At 36.1% G+C, this 23840-nt stretch overlaps 1 protein-coding gene across 2 annotated transcripts; it reads left to right on the top strand.

Annotated features, from left to right (window-relative positions):
• Positions 1-354: 354 nt before the first annotated feature.
• On the top strand, positions 355-23557 carry LOC131157421 (uncharacterized). Of its 2 annotated transcripts, none has more exons than XM_058111558.1 (7): positions 355-1199; positions 8192-8518; positions 17006-17161; positions 20572-20912; positions 21369-21891; positions 22058-22090; positions 22732-23557. In XM_058111558.1, the coding sequence occupies exons 1-7, from the start codon at positions 1016-1018 to the stop codon at positions 23244-23246; spliced, it is 2079 nt and encodes a 692-aa protein (XP_057967541.1). In that variant the 5' UTR covers positions 355-1015; the 3' UTR covers positions 23247-23557. The 2 variants fall into 2 exon arrangements, with proteins under 2 accessions (XP_057967541.1, XP_057967540.1); XM_058111557.1 differs by having other exon boundaries at positions 22729-23557.
• The last annotated feature ends 283 nt before the right edge of the window (positions 23558-23840 follow it).

The following is a 23840-nucleotide window of genomic DNA, read 5'->3' as shown; positions in this document are numbered from 1 at the left end:
CTAATAAATAGAATTAAATTTTTTAAAAATTAAATTAATACAATATTTGAAAAATTAATAAATAAATTATTATTTTATTATTATTTAAATAATTAAAATAAAAACAAAGCGATTTTTCGCAATTAAACGGATCTAAAATTTGTTTTCAACTCATCAAAAATAAAATCATTTTTTGATTTCAATGGAATTCATTCTGGCCATGTCACGAGCCCATAAAAAAAAAATAGTCAAAAAAAGTCCACGTGCGCATTATTATTGCAGGAAAAAGAGGGCCACAGCAAATGATGGCTTCATCTTCTTCTTAAGGGAGCTGATGAGGGGCATAATCGGGAAATGAAGCATCATAGAGGGCAAAACTGGAATTTACTTAAACGGCCAAATGAAAATTTCAAAGACGGGAGTACAAAATCCGGTCCCCTTGTCCACACCATAACATCCCGCGTGTCCGTATACCAAAGATGTATCCTATGGCCATCATTTCGACACGTGCATCCCATCTATTGGTTAAATTCTTCGTCAAGCAACCCAGCTGGAGTAAATCCTACCCATCCGATCACCTCACTTGTTGGTTTTGGATAACGCCACGTCACCAGATAAAGGACAGCGTGCGACGTGGCTCACATCCAACAAGAACCAGGGATGGTGGAGTACGCTGACGCCAACCTTACCGGAATATTCCCCACCGGCGACACTTGGCCTTTTCCCGAAAACTATATATACTTATCATTCTTGCCCCATTCTGTGCCCTAGACCTCCATTTTCGCCTCCAGTGGCCGCGCCATGTTCATCCCACTGAAACGACTCCGTTTCACTCACACCTTCCCCAAATCTCCGACTCAATCTACTTCTTCCCTGTCGTTTCTGGGCGGAGATCTGCCCTGGGAGATCTCCGGCCGGTTCGTTCTCGGTTGTTGGTGAGCTATTGGTAGGGTTTCTGGGCCGTGAAGATGGCGCTTAAGGCTGGTTGAGGTGAGTTTGTTCACTTTGTTGTCTCTTGTGGGTCTGGCTTGCGGTGATGGATGCTGTGGAGCTTCCAGTTCCAGCTGCGGGGTCTGTGGCGGTTCCGAAGCTTATGGGATCGGAAGGTTTTGGAAGAGTTGGGGTTACAGTGAAGGGAGTACAAGCTCGTGAGGCTGGTGCTGTTTCAATAGTGGTCAGCCCTGCTATCGACAGATGCAACTCTTTGAGTTGCCAGAAAGGTTAATTTCCGAGCTATTTTATTTTTACGCGTTGTTTGGGAGCATAGAGTTTGACCCTTGCATTTGGACTTTTCCAAATTCAACAAAAACACAAATTTGTACTTCCATTCGTTCAAAATTCCACAATTTTAAATCTTAGACTTGAACTCTATGCTCTCAAATGAAGGGTCGGTTTTTCTTTTTAAATCCTCATATTGGGCCATTTTTTGTTTTTACTCTACTCTCTCATCGCATAACCGAAGGAAACAATTGTTAATTGTGATGGATAGGTCGGAGGTGAGGTAAATTTTTTGTTGGATATTCATGAACTTGAAACAGGGGAATAAGAATCTCAAATTTTAGCAAGATGTAGGTAAAGTGCCTAAATGACGCCCATATTTTTCACTGGAGCCGTGACGCTGTGCCCAACATTTGAGTCCAATGTAAAAACTAGCGAGGGTTCTGCAATAATTTTAAAAAGATTTTTCAGTCTACTTAAGAAAGACAAGTGTTGCTTGCTTGCAAATGGCATGCCAATGAAAGTACCACGTGCACATTCTAAAGGACCCAGTTGGATTACTGTAAGAATGTCAAGTCCGTATTTCATTTTTAGGAGTTTATCTGAATGATTCGTTATGTGGGCAAACTTCAGGGGCAGGGGGAGGGGGTGCGGGTTTGGGTGATGTTTCAGCCATCATTTGCTGGTTGCCCAATGCCAAGCCCCTTGCATGCTTGGGGAGCAATGGTCGCCCAAAAGATGCGTAAGCACCTAGAGCAGCAGTTGCTTGAAAGATGCAAGGAGCTATTTTCCAGCCACTATTGGCATTTGGCCATCCATAACGGTAACTGCAACAAGCAATGACAGTCACCAGTTTCCAATCACAACAAAATCCATTGTTGCTGATCACAACTGTGACCCCTCCATATGAATACCAAATTGAAGTACAAGTTTTGGGGGTTGATGTGGCAGTTGTTGTGGACTTTTGGGAGTGGAACAATAAAGCATTATTGTCAAATTGGTTGCACCAGAGCTTGTGTAACCAAGTGGGATTGTTATTCTCTAATTCAATCTAGGGATTTTAGATGGAAATTCTCTTTTTTTTTTTATCTTTCATTTTACAAATTGTTTCTTGTGTATAGTTAGATGTGATTGGGCTTGTACCATGCTTATGGTTTGTTCTAGTGGCATTATGGAAGTTGGTTTCTTTCTTCCCTTTTGTATTGGTCAGAAATATGAACTTTGAATTTTATTTGGATGAAATGGAATAATCATTTAATTTGTTGCTCATTGCCTCATCTTTTTTCTATTTATAATTTTTAAATTTCTGGTTATATGGATATGTTTGGATTCAAACTTGATACATATAAAGGAATCTTTTTTATTAAATAATTAAATATTTTTAACATTTTATTTCTATATCATACAAAACTTTAATGGTGCAAAACCATGGACTTATATAGCATGTGCAATCATGCTCATTCGTTGCACTTTATCAACAAAATTATTTAATATTATTATCAAGGTTGCTAACTAAGAGTTGAATAGAGATACTATGGTCAATGTGATGCACTTGGCATATATTATAAAGAGAGAGGAGATCCATGGTTGTGTTTAGATCTTCCAAGTAACACAGTACAATTAACATGTTATCAGAGCATGATCTTGAGACTTAAACCCTAAGAGACCATAGCCAAAAGAAGCCCTAAATCACATAACTCTGTTCATGGTTGGGCCCATCGACATCACCATAGGCTAGGAATAAAGCTCGAGCAGTCACCAGAAAAACATGGCATATGCGCGTGAGGCTTTGTTAAGCCTCGAGTTTTGATTCGACTTGCTTTTCTCATGTCTTGAATCTAGTAGTTATAAGCCATAATATCAAGTTGTGGGTCATGTTTTTGTTCAAAGATTGAACCCTTTTTTTGTTGATCACTTGAGATTTATTGATGATTTTTTTGGTATCGTTAGTCCATTTGTCAGTGTTAATTGAGTTTATTGGGACTTGAAACAATGTTATGTTGTTGTGTTTGTGAGTTGTTCCAATTGTGTATTTGGTTCATTGTGTGTTTGTGATTTGTTTTGGTGGTCTAGGTTGTGTATGTTGGGATGGAATCCTTGAATCCCCGAAAGTATGTTTGCTTACTTATTGTTGCATATTACAACTGTACAATTGAAAAGTTGGATGGAAAAAATTATGTGCAGTGGCATTAGGCTATCAATATATATTTGACGGACTTAGGCAAATTTGAGTGAGCCAGTAATGACAAAGGGAAATAAGTCTGTGTTTAGGAAGATGTGTTTGTTATCTCCCTACTATTCGACGGAACCCCAAACTGCATGGATGTATTTGCATTGGGACCTCATTATTTTAGTGGAAAGGGACATTTCGTAGCTCGCTGTCCTTTACTACTACCTTTAGTGCACCATGATCACAAATACAGACAAAGAGTTGTGTAGATAGGAGGACCTAATGAACCAACCTGTTTGTCTTGATTAGAGCAATTGAAGAAATAAAGAGAATGGTGGCCCCTTTTGCCTAGAGGCAATTGTTGGAGAATAATGCCTATATGCAAAGAGATCAAGGATTACGTCGAACTTTTATGTTCTAGTAGCATCACTTATATGTACGATCTCTATTTGGAGTTCTTTCATTTACAGTGGAGAGAGGGGAGTGTCACATAATACTTTGCAGATGAAATGCATCCACGAGGGATTCAACATTGCAACTCATAACAATGTTCATGAGATGCACGAGGGATCAAATGATTCTATTATAGTCCTTCGAGTCCTAGCGATCTAGAAACTTGAGTTCAAGTTTGGTCTAGAATCCAAATTCTTGTCATTATAGAGTTGCGAGCTTGCCATCCTTTGTTGATGTTATTGCGTCCTTTATGCTTCCTGCATCGCCTATTCCTCAACCTTTATTTGAGTGTTTTAATATCTAGCTTTGAGAAGATGGATTTTTTTAAGCAAGGTGATTTTGGTTTTCTACCAAATAGCCATAGAAGTTCTTGGGGTGGTGCGAGTTGTTGTGGTGGAAAGGATGGACCTGGTATAGGCCTCCTCACTTGAGTATACCCTTTGTGAATGAGGATATCATGGTTAAACAGTTTTGGGATCTTCATTGTAATATGCGCGCATTGCCAATATAGCCATAGATCCACACAAATTCCACTCTTTTGGGTTGAGCAAGTGGGTAGTAGTGTACTATATCTATTTCAGAGGAGGAGTTTTCAAAGTTTATCAAGTATCCTATCAAGCTTCTCTTTCCATTGCATCTCTTGCTCAGATAGGGTAGCACTACAACCTATTATCTAGTATTTCTCTCACTAGTACTTTGGTTTTGATTAAGATTCTAGTGACCATATGATAGGTATAACCCGTTTCTTTTCCTTCTTCCAATATTATGAAAGCCCACATCGTGTTACCCTTGCTATCATCAATGGAATAGGGACAATAAATCCAACTTCTTTTCTCTCTTTTTCTTCTGTTTATATTCATAAGTTTTTCTTTAGTCCTATGTAAGGTAGCTAGATTATAAAATGCATGAAATTTCTACCCTTCTTTTTCTATTGACATCACTACTCTTCCTACACCACTTCAAATCTATTGTCATTAGACAAGTCAAAACAACTGGTTCCTACTTTGAGTTTTGTATCTAGTCTTAGTGTGAGTTGTGTCAATTGGAAAGCATCATAGTGTTCCATTTCCTTCCTAAGTTAATAAATGGGCAATAAGCCCTTCCACATTAGTCAATTATGATGTTAAGGGTCCTAGTTGAGTTGTGTTAAAGTTGGGTTTTTGATATTTTGTAATTTTTGTTGATGATCACTCAAGCTTGACTTGACTTTATTTAATCAAAGATCATTTCGCCCAGAGAATGCTATGCGTTCTCCACTTTCAGACCTTGCAAAGAGAGAACATGTTTTTTCCTCGTAGTTTCTCTCTCATTCACGGAGCGAAGAAAGCGCTGTAGTTCCTGATGTCGTTGCTGATTTTGTCTTTGTTGAAGTCAGTAAGGCTCTGTACTCAAAGTACGTGTGACGCTGGGTCGGGGTTTGGTGAACCAATTGGTCGCTCCTCTAGTTGAAGTAATGGGCCCCTTTTCGTTGCCTAGGTTACCTTCGGAATACCCCAAAAGGGAATTTTGCTCTACTTCCCCCAATCTTCACTTTACGCCACGACTCCCTTGGAGATAGGTAATAGGAAGAAGGATGTTGATCTGGCTAAAGAATGAATCTTTTATTTTATAAGGAATAGGGAATAAGGACTAGGGAGGGGTCTTAGCCTCTTCCTAAATAAGGATTCTGGGAATAAGAAGAGGGCTAAGCAAGTTCGTAGCCGTCTGGAAGGAAAGCACATCAATCGCTAGCACAGGAAGCAATTCATAAGGAATGAGATTCGATATCTACTCTATCTATTCAATTTACCATAAAGCTAGGCATGCCAAATCCGTCAATCCCAGTCTTTTCATTGCGCTTAGGCGCTTAATAAGTCCATCTTCACTTCACTATTCACTATAAAGTAAGAACAAAGAAAATGGAGTTGCAGTGAGAATTAAATGTATCCTTGAATTCACTTGTACTCTATTGTATAAAATGAGTGTCTTTAAAGTGTTTTGGAGTGATGTCACACGATCACACTTGCTCTTTTGTCAACATAATGCCATCCCCTTATTTTTGGTGGTAAAATACCTTACTCTGCTTTTTTCCCAAGTGCTCCTTTATTCTTTTTACCTCCTTGTATATTTGGGTGTGTATCCTTTGTTCATTAGTTTACTTTAGGAGTGGATAACTTGGGGTTCTTGCACTATCAATCCTTTTCCTAGGCTACTCATGTGGTCAAAACTCAAAAGGGATATCACTATTATAGTGCTACATTTTTTTTTGATTAGACTATTATAGTCCTACATTGCATATTTTTTTTGGGGTTCATGTTATCTTCTTTGAGTCTGCACCATACTATTCTAATTTCTTTGAGCCTTTGTGACCTTGATGAGTTCCCTTCTTTACCTATCCTTCCATATTTTGGCTTATTATCTTTGCCCAATCCTCCACTTGCCTGGTTTGAGTCCTTTTTGCCACCTTAATCATCCTAATTTGTAGGTGTATGCATAATAGTGACAAGGGAGGAGAGCCTCCGCTAGCTTATACCTTGACACCTTTGATTTCCTCATGATCTTATATTTTCAAAGATGTTGACATTCTGGTTGCTATTTGGAAAGGTAAATAAACTTGTACCCAACATCTAATATTTAATTTTGTTTGCAATGATTTCTCGTCACCCACATATTATTGTTTTGGTAGTACTTTATCTTTTGATGCTCTTCCTAAATCCGTCTTTGAAACCTTATCCCATTTTTGTTGGAGGACTAAAATGGTTGAAGACATGCATAAGTCACATGATAATTACACTTGGGAATTGGTACCCTTCCTCCTAATAAGTTTGTGGTTGGTTGTTGCTGGGTGTATACCGTGAAAGTCAATCTTAATGGTTTTGTGGCTCATTTAAAGGCCTACCTTGTTGCTATAAGGATATATTGTGATGTACTTGGATTATGTTGACATATTCTCCTTGATCACCAAACTTGCTTTAGTTTGTTTATTCATCTCCTTATTTACCACCTGTCATTGTACTTCACGTCAGTTAGATATGAAGAATGCATTCTTACATGGTGATCTTTGGGAGGTAGTCTATCTTGGGCAACCCCCTAGGTTTGTTGCTTAGGGGAAGTTGTGATTAGTGTATCATCTGAAGAAAGCTTTGTATAAACTTAAGTGATCTCCTATAGCATGGTTTGGTAGGTTGAGTGTGGTTGTGCTCGAGTTTGGTTTTAGTGATGTGTGGTAGGTCACCCTGTATCCTATCACCATGCTGTGATTGTTATGATTTTGTTAATTGTTTATGGACTATGGAGGTGGCATTGTGATTACATGTAATGATATATATTCTCCCGAATTTTGAAGCGGTTTATCTAGGAAAAGTTTCAAATTTTCAAACGAAATCCATTAAAAATACTTCTTGGGCATATAAGTATCCAAATGAGCCATCCTGTCACGAAGGGAGTATGTTCTAGATCTTTTAGATGAAAGTGAGCTCTATGGATTCAATTGTCTTCACCCTACCGCCTAATTATTACCAAATATGGAACCATTTTATCAAAAACTTGTTGGGAAGTTAAACTACCTCATAGTCACATAACTAGACATATCTTTGCCTCAAGCGTTGCAATCTAATTCCTTTATTCTCCCCGAACGACCCAGTGGGATGCTATTGTTTGCATCTTGCTATGCCGTAAAAGTGCACTAAGAAATGGCCTCTTATGTTAGGATTGAGGTCACACTTGTATTCATTTATATGTAGATGTAGTATGGTAGGGTCTCCTTGTGATAGGAGATCCATAATTGGTTACTTGGGTAGGCTAGTAGGTTGGAAGAGTAAGAAACAAATTGTTGCGGCCCAGTGTTGAGTCTGAATATAGAACCATAGCACACACCACACGTGGATTGGTTCGGCTGAAGAACATGTTGAAAGAACTTGGTTTTTGGGAGTCTCAACATATGGAGTTGATGTGTGATGTTAAGCCATTATTTACATTACAGTCAATCCAATCTTCCATGAGGGAACAAAGCATATCAAAGTTGGTTGTCATTTTGTCTAGGAGAAACTTGTGTAGAAGCGAATTGAACCCACTCATGTAAAGTCTGAGCACCAACTTGCTGATATGTTCCATAAAGCTTTAGGGAGTGTTTGGGTTGCATCAATTTTTAACGAGTTAGGAGCATATGATATTTGTGCTCCAGGTTGAGGGGGAGTCCTATTGGTCGTTGGTTGTTTAGTTTTATTTCCTACGTTGGTAACTAAGAGATGTGTGAGGGTATTATGGTCAGTTTCATGTGCTTAACATATAGTATAAGTAGAGGGGAGACCTATGGCTGTGATTAGGTCTTCCAATTTATACAATATTGTTAGCAATTATCTCCACTTATATGTATTATTGTGATTATGTCAGATGGAGTCAGTACTGCTAATACTTCAGAGTCAGCTTCCTGGAACAAGATTGTGGATGCTGAATTTTGCAGGCATGCTGGTCAGCCGTCCAACTTTCGGGGCAAAGCTCCATCAGAAGAGCTTTGTTGTGAATCCACAAATAATTCTCTCCTATCGATTCCTGGACCTGAAGTTAAACAATTACAACAGAAAGTTGGAAAAGTCTCAAGAAGTAGCAGTGGTTGTACTAAGAGACTGCGGGCAGCACTAACGGAAGATTCTATAAGTCAATCTGGAGATGATATATTCAGCAAGCTTGGATCATATTCCACAAAATGCACCATCCCAGGTAATACATTTTCTGCATGACTGAATGAATGCGGATATTATTTGATATAGAAATGGCCTTGGTTGGGTCTTCTAAAAATTTAAAATAGTGAATACTTCATAGTTACTTCAAAGGAGGTTCTGCCCATTTACCTTTTTTTTTTCACTGTTTAAATTTCTTTGGTACATGTTTGCCTCAATATTTACGTGAAGTGTAGTTATCATGTACAAATAATATCTTTGGTCAGTATTGGTCAATTTTTGCAAATTTTCCATGACCATTAGACTATTACTTTTTTCTTTAATATTTTTTTTCCCTTGGTGGGGAGGGGGTTGGTGGAGGATGGGGGATGGAGGTTGGGGCCTGGGACGCCTGAACATGTGAAAAGAGACACCCATGCATCAAGCAGTTTTGGAAGAAAAGAAAAACATCTGACATAAGCCCACCTGTGAGAACATTTATCATGTACCATTCTGACTTTGTTTGATTCTAACTTCATTTGCTTTTGTTTTGCCTCCCCCCCTTCTCCATGAGCCTTCTCTCTCTCCCCCTCATTATGTTAAAGAAGTGGAATGAATTGCTCATGGATGCATTATACTTCTTTTTTAATTAGCCTTTTAAACCTTTTGTGCAAATTATATTGGAGGATTAAACTGTTAGATTACCACTTTATCTAAAAGCTTAAGCTATTAGGTTGTGGGCCGATAATGTATATCTTGCTTTAACATTCCCTTGTATGTTCAGTCCGACAGCTCATGGAGAGATAAACAAACAATAAACACCCATTATAGGGAGTAAAATTCTTTTTTAAACACTACACAATAAATGCGGGCAACAAAACTAGAACCAAGAACCTCCTAATAGCAAGCTATCGTACCATGTTAGACAACCATTTTACCTAAAAGTGTATGCTATTAGGTTGTGGGCTAACAGTGTATATCGAGCTTTAACATGAATGTTGACTTATCTGTGGATTTTATAAATGCATTTAATAATATTTAGTTTTTTATATTGGTTGGCACTACCAAAGTTTGATGAGTGGTTATGAGAAGTATGTGTTCTTTTTTTTGTAACCCACAATTCCTAGGTTTCTCTTGCTGTAACACACTGCATAGTTCTCATAAGGTGATAAGAGAAAAGCTGTAGGTGTTGTTTTCTTTGCGGAATCTGAGGGTCCATTTAGTTGTGGAAAACAATTTTCATTTTCCATTTTAGTTTTCCAAAAAAATTACAAAAAAACTAATTTTTTCAATTTTTTACTATTTTTTTTAGAAATAAATGAACAACAATAAAAAGTTTTGGCACTATTTTCTTGTGCAAATAGTTTTATTCATTTCTAATTTTTCAAATAATTAAAAAAATGCCACCTTGTTTCTCAATTTCCAAATTATATGGAAAAGCTGGAAAACATCCTTTTATTATTTTCTAGATTTCTAACTCTTTCTAGATTTTTAACTCTTATGGGAGCATGGAATTTAGATCTTGGACTTTAGTTTGTGTGGATTATGTATTGAGTTTCTTCCAAAATCACACAAATCCAATTTCAAGCACCAAAATCCATTATCACAAATACTACCTTATATAATTTTTGGAAAATTGAAAAACAAGTTGCCTTTTTTATAATTATTTTGAAATCTTCAAATAAAAAATAAAAAGTTGTTTTGGACATTTAAACAAATTTTTACTTTTTACATTTTTAATATGAATCTTGAAAAACTAAAAAATAAGTTAAAAGTTTGTATACTTCTTTGGAAAACTTAAAAATGAAAAATGGAATATGTTTTCCACAATTAAACTTGCCCTAAGCTGTTCCCTGAATGACATTTCAGGAATCTTATTTCTAAATTTGGTTTTTGTTATAGTATTCCTAGAGAATGTGATATTACCACCATGTCACTTTCAGGCTCTAAAAGAAATATAAAAGTGGAATTATATTGTTAATTGACAGCGGAGCAACCAGCCTGAGTTGCACACATCTGTTGAATAGATTTGGAAATGCGCCATCGACAGTACTGGTTGTGCAGTTTGGGTTACTGAGTAGCTTTTGCATATTTTTATTATGAATGCTTTTTCAGATATGTGTGTGTCTAGGAAAGTTTTTTTTTCCCCAATCGTGACTCTATTGATAGGGCACAAGGGGATGTGGCTTGATGGCTTAATGTGGCAAATTGTGCAATATAAGTGAGATTACCAAAAATAGTCTTGGCTGGCTAGGTTTATCGTGCAAATGGTGTTTGACTAGTGCAGGAAATGGTCTGCTTTACGTTGAGTTAGTGGTGAGCATTGAATTTTCAATTGAACTAGTTGTTTGTGTGTGTGTGTTTCCTTTTTGGGTCTTAAATATTTGTAGTACTAAAACGGATTGAACTCCTGAATTTGCTTCGGTAGATTTTATCCATGTCTCTAATTCCTTTCTGTTCAGATTTGCAACTCATCTCCCAAATGGAATAATCATTTTTAAATTTAATTTTCCTTGGTGTACCATGGAAATTTGAGTGGCATCAGAAGTTATGTAGAAGTTGATTATCCTTTTATTAATTTTTCCCAATTTTGGAACTGGGGAAGCTTTTCAATCATGTCAGTGGTCTACTATTATTTGTATTTTTATTGTAAATCAGTAAATCAAAGACCATAGGAGGATTATGAGCATGATATTGAAATGTTGATGGTGATGGAGATCTAACTGTCTTTTAAACTCCTATTGTGTATCCAAAAGAATGGGGGGAAAAGAAAGTGCTGTGGTTAAAGATGGCTTCCTTGAGTTTTTTTTCGGACATTTCCCTTATTCTTCCCAACAATGCCAACAGCCTACCTGAAGGTCAGAAGAAGCAGTTTTGATTTTCAAATTTCTTTATAAACCTAAAGCTTCTATTCTTTTTATATATGATGGGATAAATCTTAATAACATTCATCTTTTTGTTAAGCTATGGCAAAATCAATGGTGGTGCCAGAGGAAACCCGGCTTTGATGACAGAATTGATTCAATAGGGTAGCTGGGAAATTACAATATTTTTTTTTTATAATTGTGTTATAATTTTTATTTTACAATTTTACCCTTGTTTGCGAATCCACTTCTCTTCAAACAACTTCATTGTAAAGCTGCAAAATAGAAATATTATAATAGTAAAAATATTCTTTTGAGCAATTTGATTTTTTGTTAGCCCTATTCATGGTATATATTTGTTCACATGAATGCGCGTCTGCGTGAGATTTCTTGTAAATTGGAGTTGTAATTTTTGTGAATTATATATTTGGGTTTTGTAAACTTAATTTGAATGTGTGAGAGAGGAAGCACAACTATGCATGATGGTTCATTATTATTATTAATATTTTTTTTTGGGGAGGGGTGGCGTCCATAGTTGCTGTTGTGAATTGCCTACTAGTGAAAAATAAAATATTTTAATTTTTTTTAATAAAAAATAGAATAAAATTGTAAGCAAGGAAGCGCATTTATGTTTATGGGTAAAATAACATTAACAAAATTAAAATTAAGTTGTAAATAAAAATAATAAACTTGTAAGAGGGAAATGCATTTGTGCATATGGGTAAAATAACGTAAACAAAATTACTATTAAATTGTGAAGAGAGATAATTGTAAATTAGAGACATGCATTTAAATGTGATTTTCCAAATTTGTAAATTTGTTTTTAGAATCACAACAACAACAACAAAACCAAACCTTATGTCCCACTAGGTGGGGTCAGCTACATGAATCATTTTTTGTTAATTTATGCGATCATGGACAATTTCTTTCGACAATTTTCGGGTTATTAAATCCTTACTATCTCATTCCAAGTTATTTTAGGTCTACTCCTACCCCTTCCACTACCTCTCACAATAACTCACTCATCCTCGTTGGCCTATGTTGTAAGTGCCCAAATCATCTGAGTTGCCCTCTCTTATCTTATTTTCTACCAGAGTTATGCCTAACTTACTATGAATATGCTCATTTTTTAATTTATTTTTCAATGTTATACCATTCATCCATCTAAGCATTCTCATTTCGACAACTTTCACTTTTTGGATGTGTTGTTTATTAGTTGCCCAATATTCTGATCCATATAGCATAGCTGGTCTTATAGCCGTCCTATAATTTTTTCCCTTTAATTTCAAGGGTATTCTATAATCACAAAGCACACTTAAAGCACTTCTCCATTTTACCCAACCTGCTTTAACTCTATGCATTACATCCTCTTCAATTTCTCCTTCAACTTGCATAATAGACCCAAGGTATTGAAATCTACAAGTGCTATTTATTTCTACATCATCAAGTTTAACTTTGTCTCCAATATTTTTCCTACTATTATTAAAATTACATTTCATATATTCTGTCTTATTTCTACTTATCCTAAAACCTCTAAATTCTAAAGTTTTTCTCTATAATTCTAATTTAGCCTTTACTCCACCCCTAGTTTCATCAATCAATGCAATATCATCTGCAAACAGCATACACCATGGAACCTCATTTTGGATACTCCCAGTTAGTTGACCCATCACTAAAGCAAAAAGATAAGGGCTCAAAGCAGATCCTTGATGTACACTTATTGTCATTGGAAATTCTCTAGTCTCTCCACCTATAGTCCTTACACTAGTCATTACTCCATCGTACATATCCTTGATGACATCAGTATACCTATTGGTTACTACATACACCTTTGTTTTCTAAAACCCACCATAGAACTTCCCTAGGCATCCTATCATACGCGTTCTCTAAATCAATAAATACCATATGCAAATCTCTCTTTTTTTTCCTAAACTTTTCCATTAATATTCTTAAAAGATATATAGCTTTTGTAGTAGATTTCCTAGGCATGAAATCAAATTGATTTTCCAAGAGCTTCGTTTCTAGTCTTAACCTTTGTTCAATTACCCTTTCCCACAGTTTCATCGTATAACTTATAAGTTTAATTCCACAATAGTTATTACAATTTTGAATATCTCATTTATTTTTTAGATAGGTATTAAAGTGCTTTTCCTCCATTCAGCTGACATTTTCTTAGTATTTATAGTTGTGTTAAAGAAATTAGTTAACCATATAATTCCATTATCACCTAAGCATTTTCAAACTTCAATTGGAGTGTTATCCGGTCCTATAGCTTTTCCATTTTTCATCTTTTTTAGTCAAACTTAACTTCGTTGCAAATAAATCTCACATATTTAGTCTTTTCCTCATTTGTCAATTCTAAGTTTAAGCCTTCTATTTAGTTTTCATTAAATAGCTTACTAAAGTAACTTCACAATCTTTCTTTTATGTCTTCTTCCTTAACCAAGACAATATCATCCTCACTTTTTATACATTTTACATTACCTAAGTCCTTACTTTTTCTTTCTCTAGCTCTAGCAAGTTTAAATATATCTCTTTCCCTTTCTTTTGTATCTAATCTATAATATAAATTATTAAATGATCTATATTAAGCTTCACTAACAGTCTTTTTTTGCATCTTTTGTCATCTCTTTATACTTTTCAAAGTTATTCATGTTTCTACATTTTTACCACATTTTATACCAAATTCTTTTTGTCTTTACGACTTTTTGAACATCTTGATCGTACCCCCAACTTTCTTTGCTATTCGAGAATCTTCCTTTTGACTAACCTAAAATCTCTTTAGCTATTTTTTCAATAGAGCTAGCTATCATACTTCAAAGAATGTTTGTGTCTGCACCATCCTCTATAGCCCAAGCACCGTCTTTGATCATTTTATCTTTAAATTTTATTATATTTTCTTCCTTTAGGTTCCACCATCTAGTTCTCTTACATTGATTTATTTGATCCTTTCTATTCCATTTTTTAATACATATATCTAACACTAAAATGTGATGTTGTGTGGTTAAGCTTTCACCTAGGATAACTTTACAATCCTTGCATGATAAACAATCTACCCTCCTAGTTAAGAAAAAATCTATTTGACTTTTATTTTGTCCATTTTTGAATGTTATTAAGTGTTCTTTTCTCTTCTTAAAGTAAGTATTCATTGTAATAAAATTGTATGACATAGCGAAGTTTAAGATCATCTCTTCAGACTCATTTTTGTCTCCATATCCATAACCTTCATGTATCCTCTTATAACCTTTATTATCCCTTCCAATGTGTCCATTCAAATCTACTTCTATGAATATTTTCTCAGTCCCTGCTATGCCTTGTATAATACTATACATACCTTCTTGTCTCTTAAGATTTTTTGATAAGCCTACTTGAGAAGCATAAACACTAATGATATTTATTATCTCTTGCCCTAAGACCATCTTGATTTTTATAATTCTATCCCCTACTCTATTTACATCTACAACACTACGTTTCAAGTTTTTGTCTATGATAATTCCTACCCTATTTTTATGTTTTTCTTTCCCATTGTACCAAAGTTTAAATCTGATTTATCAATTTCTCTAGCTTTCTACCCCACCCATTTAGTTTCTTGAAGGCAAATTATATTAATTTTTTTTTCTAATCATTGTGTCCACAATTTCCATGCTTTTACTTGTAAGTGTCCCTATATTCAAAGTTGCTAATCTAATCCTTGTCTCTTGAACTAACTTTTTTACCCGCCCACATTCAGAATGATGCGGGAAGTCTCACATATTTGACAACGTACTCGGGCGCCGACACATCATGTCGCTTTAGGGTGATGATCTAGCCTACCCTCGCCTATTTTTGGCTACACCTGGGTGGTATAGGAGCTACGTGTCGCTCGTAAGGGATGCCTTAGCGAATATTCTGTAAGGATTCATATCATAGTGATCTGGCAAATTTTACGTTGACTGTTAGCTACCTAATGCAACCCTCCTCCTTCACTTGGGCTTGGGCCGGATATGTGTGAAAAGATTAGGACATTAAGTGCATTACAGGCAGAGTTTGTTTTTAGAACTATAGAATAAAATTGAGGGTATTGAAACAGGGTTGCTACCCATCTCTAGAGTGCCCTCTTTTCTTGTTTTGGTGAAGCTTGGGTGCCCTCATGGTTCGTGAGCAACTTTTTCTTGTCAGATATTGCAGTTTTGACAAGAGCACAGAGGGAGAAGGGTTATTGTGTAGCACGGTTTTTGCTATTTTGCGGACCTTATGCACCGAAATGAATGCGAGAACCTTAAACTAGCACAACCTCCATGGGTCTATTGTGGGATGGAGAAGTGTCCTTGGCCTCTCTGTGGGTTCAATTCCTTGGGTTTTTAGGGGTTTGCTGCTGCCTGATCTTGTTAGGGATTGGCAGGCAGTGCTTTTGTGATTTTTCTGGTTGTTCCACTCTATTCTTTGGAAGAATCTTGTTCTCCCTTTATTGTACTTTCTGGATTGATGTTAATAAAAAAAATCAAAGATATACGGCTGTTTTTGCAGAGCCCTATGGTGTCTGGCTGTTTTTTCATCCTTTGGACTGTTTGGATTGAAAGGAACACTGGGATTTTCAGAAGTCACTCTACCTGCTTACGGATTTTGTGGGATAGGACGAATTTCCTAGCCTGCTTGTGGGGGCACTCTTTGAGTTTCCTCAAGGGTCTTCCACTGTCTGACCTTTCTAGAGATTGGAAGGCAGTGCTCTTGTAATGCAGTTATTAGACTGTATTGTGTTTTTCCTTTATTGGTAATTTCCGTGCTGTGTTTTTTTTTTTTTTTGGTTTTTCTCATATTTTTTAATTGGTGGAGGACCCCTTGCCCTCCAATGATGTACTCCATTCTCCGGTTTAATAAAATTGTCTTCTTTTTCTATAAAGAAAAACAGCCTTTTAATCAAATTCCAAAAACTGACCAGGATTGACTTGCATAGGTTCTTTTTGTTGGGGAATGTGTAAATTTTTATATAGAAGGTGATAATTGTGCTTTCCACATGCCTCAGGGGTGTTTTTGTAATTCTACTGTAAATTATATAGTTATCTACTGAAATCAGGATATCTACCTTCTTCTGAAAAGTTCCATTTATAAATCACTTTATGTTTCTGTGTCATGGGTGTGTGCAAATACGAAGTGGCTAGTAACGTATGTATCTGCTGAAATTTGGACAAGTTTTTCCTTTGTCCTGTTTAAGTGATGATATGTTGAGGCAGCTTTTAGTGCACGCATGCACTTAAATTTAGACAAGTTGTTTTTCCCCATGCTTTTCGTAGTGATTAATTTGCAGGTTAAACAAATTGATTGATTGCTTAGATCCAACTAGTATATTTAGTGCTTTGTCTAAAAGGTCAGGTAGGAGTCTAGGGCTATGTAACCTTCTGCACGTACACATGAAATTCTTGAAGTGAACAAAGAGTTAACATGCCATCTGATTTACACCGTATTCTGGTTTTTTATTATAATGCATGTCCATGATTTCCTGGTCAATTGCTCTTGCTCTCGATGTTGGATGAAGGTACTTGACTTGATGGACAATCTTTAGAGTTTAAACAGTTTCTTGCATTGGTATTTTGTTATATCCCATACCCACTTTACACATTTGCAACTGATTTGAAGCGTGAATGTTATTGGTGCCCTTTGTTGTGGTTGGTACTGACTATAGTTTTCGATTGTTCTTTACATTCTAGATAAAACTCAAGCGGTTAAACAAAAGAACAACTTAAATGGAAAGCGTGGTGATAAAAGAAATTGTAAAGTTCCTACGAAAACTAAATATGATTCGTACTCTCCAAAGACTGGCTTGGTGAGCTTCAACTCAGCTGCTGGGGGAAACAACTTTTTTGGTATGATGTGCTACACTTAATATTTTTTTGTCCTGTCATTTTTATCAATTTTGACTTTCAATTGTTGCTTTTATAAGTATTTCTTAGTTGTTATTCTGATGTTGAAGTGCTGGCATAGCCTGGCCATTTTTATCCCTTTGCATTCTGCATTTACAAAATCTTGGTGCCTCCCCTTCCAATATTGGTGTGGAGTGATCTTGAATTGTGTTTGCACTTGAACCACCGGGGTGTAGCGAAAAGTGGGCGAGGGTGGGCTAGGTCGTCACCCCGAAGCAATGCGCCGTGTTGGCGCCCGGGTACGATGTCAAATATGCGAGGGTTCCTGCTTCATTCTGAACGTGGGAAGGTAAATACGTTAGTTTAGGAAATTAGGATTAGACTAGCAACTTGGAATATAGGGACACACTTATGGGTAAAAACATGGAAATTGTGGATACAATGATTAGAAGAAGAATTAATATAATTTGCCTTCAAGAAAATAAGTGGGTGGGGGAGAAAGCTAGAGAAATTGATAAATTACGATTTAAACTTTGGTACACTGGAAAAGAAAAACATAAGAATGGAGTAGGCATTATTATATACAAAAGCTTAAAAGATAGCGTTGTGGATGTAACTAGAGTAGGGGATAGAATTATAAAATCAAGATGATATTAGGACAAGAGATAATAAATAACATTAGTGCTTATGCTCCTCAAGTCGACTTAATAGAAAATCTTAGGAGACAATTTTGGGAAGATATGGATAGTATTATACAAGGCATGCTAGGGACTGAGAAAATATTTTTAGGAAGAGATCTGAATGGACATGTTGGAAGAGATAATAAAAAATTATGAGATGATACATAGAGGATATGGATATGGAGACAAAAAGGAATATGGGGAGATGATTTTAGACTTCGTAATGTCATATGATTTTAGTATAATGAATACTTCTTTAAGAAGAGAGAAGAACACTTAATACCTTTAAAAGTGGACAAAATAGAAGTCAAATAGATTTTTTTTAATTAGGAGGGTAGATCATTTATCATGCAAGGATTGTAAAGTTATTCCAGTTGAAAGCCTAACCATACAATATAAAGTCTTGGTGTTAGATATATGTATTAAAAAATGAAAGAAAAAGGATAAAATAAACTAGTGTAAGAGAACTAGATGATGGAATCTAAAAGGAGAAAATATAATAAAATTTAAAGATAAAATGATCAAAGATGGGGATTGGACCATAGATGATGGGATAGATACAAATACTATTTGGAATAGATTGCTAGCTCTATTAAAAAGATAACATAAGAGATTGTAGGTGAATAAGGGGGAAGATTCTCGAATAGTAAAGAGAGTTGGCGGTGTGATAAAAATGTACAAAAAATCATAAAGACAAAAAAGAATTTGGTATAAAATGTGGCAAAAATGTAGAAACAGAGATAACTTTGAAAAATATAAAGAGGCAAGAAATGATGCAAAAAAGGCCGTTAGTGAAGGTAAATATAGATCATTTAATAGTTTGTATGATAGATTAGGTACAAAAGAAGGGGAAAGAGATATATTTAAACTTGCTGAAGTTAGAGAAAGGAAGAGTAAGGACTTAGGAAATGTAAAATGTATAAAAAATGAGGATGATATTGTCTTGGTTAAGGACAAAGACATTAAAGAAAGATGACAAAGTTACTTTAGTAAGTTGTTTAATGAAAACCAAATAGAAGGCTTAAACTTAGAATCCTCAAATGAGGAAAAAACTAAAAATATGAGATTTATTCGCAAAATTAGAGTTAACGAAGTTAAGTTTGCACTAAAAAAGATGAAAAATGGGAAAGCTAGGGGACCAGATAACATCCCAATTGAAGTTTGGAAATGCTTAGGTGATAACGAAATTATATGATTAACTAATTTATTTAATACAATTGTAAAAATTAAGAAAATGCTAGATAAATGGAGGAAAAATACTATAATACATATATACAAAAATAAAGGAGATATTTAAAATTGTAATAACTATTGTGGAATTGAACTTATGAGTCATACGATGAAACTATGGGAAAGAGTAGTTGAACAAAGATCAAGGTTAGAAACGAAGGTCTCAGAAAATCAATTTGGTTTTTTGCCTGGGAGATCTACCATGGAAGCTATTTATCTTTTAAGAAGATTAATGAAAAAGTTTAGGGAAAAGAAGAGGGACTTGCATATGATATTAATTGACCTTGAGAAAACATATGATAGGATACCTAGGGAAGTCCTATGGTGGGTTTTAGGAAAAAAAGGTGTATGTAGTAGTTATACCGATGTCATTAAAGATATGTACGATGGAGTAATGATTAGTGTAAGGATTATAGATGGAGAAACTAGAGGATTTCCAATCACTATAGGTGTACATCAAGGATCTGCTTTGAGTCCTTATCTTTTTGCTTTAGTGATGGACCAATTGACTAAGAGTATTTAAAAGGAGGTTCCATGGTGTATGTTGTTTTCAGATGATATTGTATTAATTGAAGAAACTAGGGATGGAGTAGAGGTTGAATTAGAATTATGGAGATAAGTTTTGGAATCTAGAGACTTTAGTATAAGTAGAAATAAGACAGAATATATGAAATGTACTTTTAGTAATGATAGGAGGAATATTGGAAACAAAGTTAAACTTGACGATGAAGAAATAAATAGCACTTGTAGATTTCAATACCTTGGATCTATTATGTAAGGTGAAGGAGAAATTGATGATGATGTAATGCATAGAGTTAAAGCAGAATGGATAAAATAGAGAAGTGCTTCAAATGTGCTTTGTGATCATAGAATATCCTTAAAATTGAAAGGGAAATTGTATAGGACAACTATAAGACCAGCTATGTTATATGGATCGGAATGTTGGGCGACGAAGAAACATAATATCCAAAAAGTAAAAGTTGCCGAGATGAGAATGCTTAGATAGATGAGTGGTATAACATTGAAAGATAAATTAAGGAATGAATATATTCGTGGTAAGTTAGGTGTAGCTCCTATAGAAGATAAGATAAGGGAGGGACGACTTAGATGGTATGGACACTTGCAACGTAGGCCTCATAGTGCACCTGTGAGGAAGAGTGACTTAGTTATTGTGGAGGCAGTAGAAGGGGTAGGGGTAGACCTAAAATAACTTGGGAGGAGATAGTGAGTTAGGATTTAATATCCTTGAATCTATTAAAAGAAATGACCAATGATCGCATAAATTGGCGGAAAATGATTCATATATCCGACCCCACCGAGTGGGACTAAGGCTTGGTTTTGTTTATTGATGTACTACAATTTGATTTTAGAGTTTTGGTTTCCTGCACATGCTGCGCATTCATTGTTTCTTTGGCCCTTCAGTAGTTTTCTAGTCTAAGCTTTTGATGTTCAAGTGTGCATGCATGCGATATTTGTAGTTTCATTTGCGAACCTTTGTTTCAGGAATATATGGTCTGAAATCAGATGTTCATGATGTCGCAAAGCATGAAGATGAGCTGTCTTTGAATGAGCTTCTTGACGGCAGTTACAAGATTCCTAGTTTAGGCAAAGATAAAGGAAGGAAAGCTGTAAATTCTAATGAGAATATTTTGCAAGCAGTTAGGAAGGCTTGCTCTATTCTTCAGCTCCAAAGGCCTGTGCGATCCCAAAATTTTCCTGAGACTGATAATAGCTTCTGCAGGAAAATGTCCACATGCCTATTTAGCTCTGGTTCTTGTGTTGCAACAACTGTCAACAGTGATGAAGGTGATGCCTGCTGTGCAGATCCATCTACAAGTGACAAGGTTAGTTCCATGGAATCTAGGTACTTGCTGATCAGATCTGGGAAGGCCTACATGTGGTATAGTAACATATGTGGCATAATTACTAGAATCAGAAAACTTGGGAAACAGTTGAAAAGATGCTTCTCTGTGCTTTCTAATGCTTGACTACTGACTATATATATTGTAATCTTTCAAAAATACATTTTAAAATTATTTTGCATAGTTTAACATTACTTGATCAGAGTTAAAAGCATATCTCTTGCAGATCTGTGGGTGGGACTTAACTGAAAGTTGGGACGCCCACTTACAGGTGTGCAAAATGTATAATGCTGTGCCATTCTATTCCATAGTCCTCAGACTCTGCTGAAGAGATACCTAGAGATTCTTCAAATCTTAGAATGCAGTCGTCTCCTTTGTGGGTGGTGATGCTGACCACTAATGATTATTTATGTTCTTTGTCTGTCTCATTTTAAAAAGATTGAGGATTCTTGTAGCAAGCACAAGACTCCTGCCAACAAGACCAATTTCCTATCGAATGAACCTAAAGATGTTTTGGAGCGCCTGGCACTTCCTCCACCCAAGGATTTGGAATCTTTACTCTTGGATGCAGCCAAACCTGTGGTATCTTCAAGGAATTCTATTGATCTATGTTTGGGCAAGCCAATCTCTCTTCGAGCTGGCTTGCCTCCTTTTCCTTGGTCACATGCTTTTGGCGGGCATTGCAAATCCAATTCAGATGCAGCCAAGTCATCTACAAATAGGAATACATGTCAAGGTAGATGGATGAAAATAGGGAATGCTGCCACAGCTGTTGGAGGTGTTGCTGATTGTTTCTCGGACTTGGATTCACTCACTTATGATGACGGTCTAGTTCCTTCAGGACTAAAGCTGGGTCCCACGGGAAATGAAAAGACCTCATTTATGTCCATTAGCCTTTCTTGGTGTGAACAAGGTCCATCGCCTTCTGCAACATGTTCAAAAGTTTCCCAGGTTCCTTTGGGTATGACTTTCTTGAAGGATTATGTTTGATTACCAGATTAGTTTCTGTGAGTTTTGAACATTTAGTTCTCTGTGTTTGAAACGCCTAAGGTTTGAATTTATTTCATATTCCGTCATTCTCTGCCCATATTTGGCTGTTAACTTTTTTTTTTTTTTTTTCAATGCAGAATCTGGAGGCAGTCTGAAGGATCAAGAAAGTGGTATGTTTTTGAGTTTATATTTGTACATGTGGGCCTTATTTGATACTTAGCAATGGCAAATACATGTGTTCATGAATGTGTTTATTCCTTGTTATATATTTATACCAGTTGCTTTTTGTTTTATACCAGTTGCTTTTTTTTTTAATATTTATTTTTACCATGTTACTAGAAACAATGTGACCCACCACCCTTGCATGAAGAAACTTGGGGTACTCATTCTAATTAGTTAGCCAAAGAGAAAAAGTGGGCATGAGATACTATTTCTCCAACTTATTAAAGCATTCATTATGGTTCAGCTTTTGGATGTTCCAAAAGTGAATTGACTGGTTTTTTCTTCTTGATATACTGGCATACCCAATTTATTATGCTAGTGGCAGGTTGTGGTTGGGGCTAAAAGTTACCCAATCAGTAGGTTGTGGTTGGGGCTAAAAGTTACCCAATTAGTTTGGCCATGGATTAAATATCCAAGCTTGATTGATTGATAGTCCATGCGTCATGGTAAGGACTAGACAGATCAGCTAAAATGACCATTGTTGTAACCTTCTGATTTGTCCAAAAGTAAAATGTTCGTCATTAAAATGAAATTATCTGCTGTTAGTTTTTCTCACCCCTTCTCATATTTTATCTTTCTTGTTTAGCAGCTGTGCATTCTCCAAGGTTATTGGCTGCAGCCCATACGCTTTATGACATTGCAACTCGCTCCTCGAAGCAAGATGCCCATGGCATGATAAGATGGCCAAAGATCCCTTCACAAAAGGCCATGAAAGCTCGCAAGCCAAAATCAAATGAGAGACCTGATGAAATATTTGCGATGCCACAGCCAGTGGTACGGCTCGATAATCTAGTTGAGGTGGCCAACCAAATAATGCCTTCAAAGAAGCCTAAGCTCTCAGCAACTGAGAAGAAAAAAGATCTCGGTCTTGCCAATATTATCAGGGGACCAATGAACTGGTCAACCCCCAGATCAAGTCGATCATCTCCCAACAAATCTTTTAAGGAGTCGTTTCCAGAAATAAAACATTTTAATGCCAACCCTAAGCAGCCGTCCATAATTTCACCAACTACAAGGGTTCTGGACAAGGCTTGCAACAGCCAGCAGAAGCTGAGGAAATTAGTGCCAATGGACTGGAGCAGGGGAAGGGGCAGGCTGGACTGACTGGCATTGTTTTGGCATGCAGAAGCTCACTTTATCCGGAGACAATTGTTGTGCATTTATTGAAGATCAGTGTTGGTCATTGTTAAGAACTTGTTTTTTCGCTAAGCCATTGTTAAATTTGTTGGTTTGTATATAATGTGCTTTGGTAGAATAGGGTTGTAAGTTTTCATGTTAGGGGGACAGATTGGGTTCTAGTGTTGTAACAGTAAATTTGGGGGTACTGGTGTAGAAATACAGCAGGAAATTCTTTGCCTTGTGTAGAGCATTGGATGAGGCGATTGAAATTTCAATTGTCTTTCTGTCTCTGGAAAGTTCTCTCTCTCTCTCTCTCCTCTAGATGAGCTACTGTTCCATCCTCGTTGATAATTTATGTTAGATGCATGGGGACTATGAAGTATCGATCTATTTATAGAATTCAAAGTCAAATCTTGTATGATTGGCTCCAACATTGTCAATCACCATACGCACACCTCTGTCAATTTTGCCAGGGAAGCTCTTTTGACTGTTCCATTTTGGTCTGTTGAGAGGTTCATTCAGTATATTATCTACCAAAAAACAGCTACTTTGTTATAAAATGCCGTCTTCTTTTCTGCA

Source organism: Malania oleifera, chromosome 6 (genome assembly GCF_029873635.1).
Source record: "Malania oleifera isolate guangnan ecotype guangnan chromosome 6, ASM2987363v1, whole genome shotgun sequence".
Taxonomy (NCBI): domain Eukaryota; kingdom Viridiplantae; phylum Streptophyta; class Magnoliopsida; order Santalales; family Ximeniaceae; genus Malania; species Malania oleifera.
Note: the sequence above shows the minus strand (reverse complement) of the source record. Positions and strands in the feature narration are given on the sequence as shown.